Genomic DNA, 3547 nt, shown 5'->3' with positions numbered 1-3547 from the left:
TTAAGGGCCGGCCCGGTGGCGCACTCGGTTGAGTGCGGCGCTTGGGAGTGTGGCGGCGCTCCCGCCAAGGGTTCGGATCCCATGTAGAGACCGGTCCGCTCACTGGCTGAGCGTGGTGCGGGCGCGACACTGAGGGTTGCGATCCTGTTACCGGTCACGAAAAAAGACAAAAAAAAAAAAATTAGATTTAAAATGTAGGTCATGGCTCTGTCCTACTGTTAAGGATGTTAGAAAAATACACACTTAGAATTCCATCCTGCTATTTTCTGTTGAGGAGGCTATATGCAAGTTGACAGGAGGGACCCCAACATTTAGAGACATAGCTGTGTCAAAAGAGCCTATAATTCTTGTAAAGAGAAGCAATCCAAATTTTATTCTTTATAACTAACAATATGATTTAACTATATCCCTTCAGGACACAGTATTACTATTTCTCCTACTGCAGCAAGTTCTAGTTTTCTCAAGACCTTTCCCTTGACTTTTCTGAATCTTAAATATCATGTATTTCAAACCTTAAAATTAAAATGTTTCCTCATATATTCATGTACCAGGTTGATATATTCACATATATCCTTTCCAATTTCAGGCTAAACAGACATTCATTTTAGAGCTCTATTAACATATCAAGGCAAAAGACAACTCAAATTAGTATCAAGAGAAAGTTTGACATTTTATGTAGTACCTGATAGAGAAAACATTGATTTTTGACACATCTTATTTTATTCAGATAGCAGTTTGATCACACATGGTCCATGAACACTCAGAAAAAGTCAAATATAATCAGGTGTTCAAGATTGGTCTTCAAACATTATAGCCAATGATGCCACGTTTGCCTATGATCTCTCCGATATAAAACCACATCCACACCTCAGTGGCCACCAAACCATTCAGCACAGCTTCCTGAAAAAAGAAGCACACATTTTAAGGTAACTATTTTTTTTTTTTTTTAACATTTAAAACTATTCTTTTCCAGGATTACATGACAGAGAATATAAGGATGCTATTCAAACTAGTTGGCAGATTTAGTCAAAGTTGAGAATTACCAATGTTAACTCTGTTCAACTACTAAGAACCCTTGAACTTTTAATTTTGTAAGGTAAGTAGTCCAGAGCTTATAAATTCTTTCAAAGCATTCTTTAGACCTGAACTGACTTAACCCTTTCATTATTAGTTTATGAGACACTTTATGAGCCCTAAAACAACCCACATCCTGGAAACAGCTAACACATTTAGACAGGGCATTTCATATGAAAGGATGGCTATAGGAAGGTGAAGTCTCTCAACAGACATTTCTGTCTGGCCAAAGAAAATCTGTTAGAAGAAAAAGGGCTCTGTCTACTCCTTTAGGTATAATTTTTATTCATTTACTATTTGCTTAACTCTTTCCAAGTCTTCAGTACTCGGTTTCACAAATTAACATTTTATTGCCTTGAAGACAAAAAAATACACATAAGGTTCTAGAGAGCACTGTTTCACGCAAGCAAAAATATGGATCTTGAAGCTCTAGTTGGAAAAAAAAATACCTTTTCATAAGAAAAATGGGCCTTTTCCTTTTAGTACTTTTGGAAGTGAATTTTCCCCTTCAAATTAGATCAGAAATTACGGAAGTCTTCTGAAAAATAACCTTATTTCCCAGGATGCAGGTGCTAAAGCCAGCAATTATTTATTTAGGCCTTTTGTACTTGTATCAAACAATGAACATAAAATCCAAGTACCAATTCTTATAATCCTTAGATTTGATCTTCACACAATTCAATAAGCTAGGTTTTGGTATTTTTATCCTCCATATAAGTGTTAGCTTCCTGACTGTGATACAGTTCAAGAGATGTTTTGGCTGAACTGGGATACAGACAAAAAAAAAAAAGTACAGAATCGGCAAAGTAAGCCATCATATTTTAGTATACTAGCCAAAACAGGAAAGGATAAAAAAAGTTTCCCAGTAAAAAAATATTCACTTTTTTTTGCTATAGTATAAGACTACTAGGAAACTAAGACATAAAATACCCAGATGACAAAATAGAAAAGTAAATATCTTCCTCAGCAGTCAAGAAAGAGATTATCTTTCATTATGTTGGAATCAGCCTCACTGGAAAATACATACATTAATCAAAACAATCAGAAAAATCCCAACGGGAGAAGTTTTCTGTTATGCACATACGTTTTTATTTAGCCCATAGTTACCTTAACTGTAAGCTGTTTAAAGCTACCAGTTCGAGCACTATTTACTACTTTTTTCAGGCTCTGAATAGCTGTAGGGATCTCAGCAGGGGTTGGAGGAATCAGCTCAACCTTGGCATAGTACCAAAATGTGGCCAATCGAGGCTTCGAGTAAGTCACAGCAGCTGGAAAACAAAACAAAACAAAACAAAAAAACCAGGATGAACTCACTAGAGACCAAAAGAAGCAGATGTGTGGGCTGGACACAAATATTTATTCACGCATTACATTCATTCACAGCTTGTACCAAATGTGCACCCGGTGTGAAAAGTCAAAGCTGCTCCCTGGTAACAAGAGGCTTTTAAAGATGCAGAACACCTGTGTCACAAGGACATTCAATCAGGCAGGAAGCTATAAGCACATGACTTCACTAGTGGCCAGATAATACTATTATTTGATTTATGAATGCCGGATCTAGTTAATTGTAAAGTTACTAGAAGCTGGATTTTAAAATCAGAAAACTGAGGGCCGGCCCGTGGCTCACTTGGTAGAGTGCGGTGCTGATAACACCAAGGCCGCAGGTTCGGATCCTATATAGGGATGGCCGGTTTGCTCACTGGCTGAGCGTGGTGCTGACAACACCAAGCCAAGGGTTGAGATCCCCCTACCGGTCATCTTTATAAAAAAATAATAATAATAAAAAAAAATAATAAAATAAGAAAACTGGCTGGCCTGGCTGGTTAAGGCAGTTGGTTAGAGTGCAGCCTTATAAAAAAAATAAAATAAGAAAACTGGCTGGCCTGGCTGGTTAAGGCAGTTGGTTAGAGTGCAGCCTTATTAGTGACATTTTGAAAGTACTAAAAACAAAAAACTCATCAGCCTGGAGTTCTATACCCAACAATAATATTATTCAAAACTGAAGGTGAAAGATTGTTTTAGAAAAGCAAAAGCTGAGAGAACTCATCACCAGCAGACATGCGCTAAAAGAAATGTTAAAGGAATTTATTCAGACAGAAGGAAAATGACGTTAGGTGGAAACTCCTATTCACAAAATTAAAAAAGAATGCTTGCAAAGAGAAATATGTGAGTAACATGTATTTTCTTCCTCATCTTTTAATTAATTTAAAAGATAAAGGACAAAACAATAACGTACTGTGAGGTTGATGGGTATACAGAAGTAAAATATTTGACAATAACAGCATTAAGAATGAGGGGTAAATGGAAGTATACTGCTTTAAGGTTCATATATTACATGTAAAGTTGTATAATATTGGGCTGGCCAGTTAGCTCAACTGGTTAGAGCGTAACGTTATAACACCGAGGTCACCACAGGTTAGGATCCCTGTGCTGGCCAGCTGCAAAAAAAAAAAAAAAAAAAAAAAAAAAAAAA

The 3547-nt window shown here is 36.7% G+C and overlaps 1 protein-coding gene across 1 annotated transcript in view; it reads right to left on the bottom strand.

The window, feature by feature from the left end:
• Positions 1 to 651: 651 nt before the first annotated feature.
• ATP5L (ATP synthase, H+ transporting, mitochondrial Fo complex, subunit G) overlaps positions 652 to 3547 on the bottom strand; it is a 6391-nt gene continuing 3495 nt past the window's right edge. Inside the window, exons 2-3 of the mRNA XM_008574920.1 lie at positions 2182 to 2342; positions 652 to 900 (exon numbers count right to left, since the gene is read on the bottom strand). Of these exons, the coding sequence (XP_008573142.1) occupies positions 802 to 900; positions 2182 to 2342 (260 nt within the window). The 3' untranslated portion in view covers positions 652 to 801. The remainder of the gene's footprint in view (positions 901 to 2181; positions 2343 to 3547) is intronic.

This window comes from Galeopterus variegatus, unplaced genomic scaffold (assembly GCF_000696425.1).
Source record: "Galeopterus variegatus unplaced genomic scaffold, G_variegatus-3.0.2 Scaffold1119, whole genome shotgun sequence".
NCBI lineage: Eukaryota > Metazoa > Chordata > Mammalia > Dermoptera > Cynocephalidae > Galeopterus > Galeopterus variegatus.
This window is presented reverse-complemented; position numbering and strand designations above follow the sequence as displayed.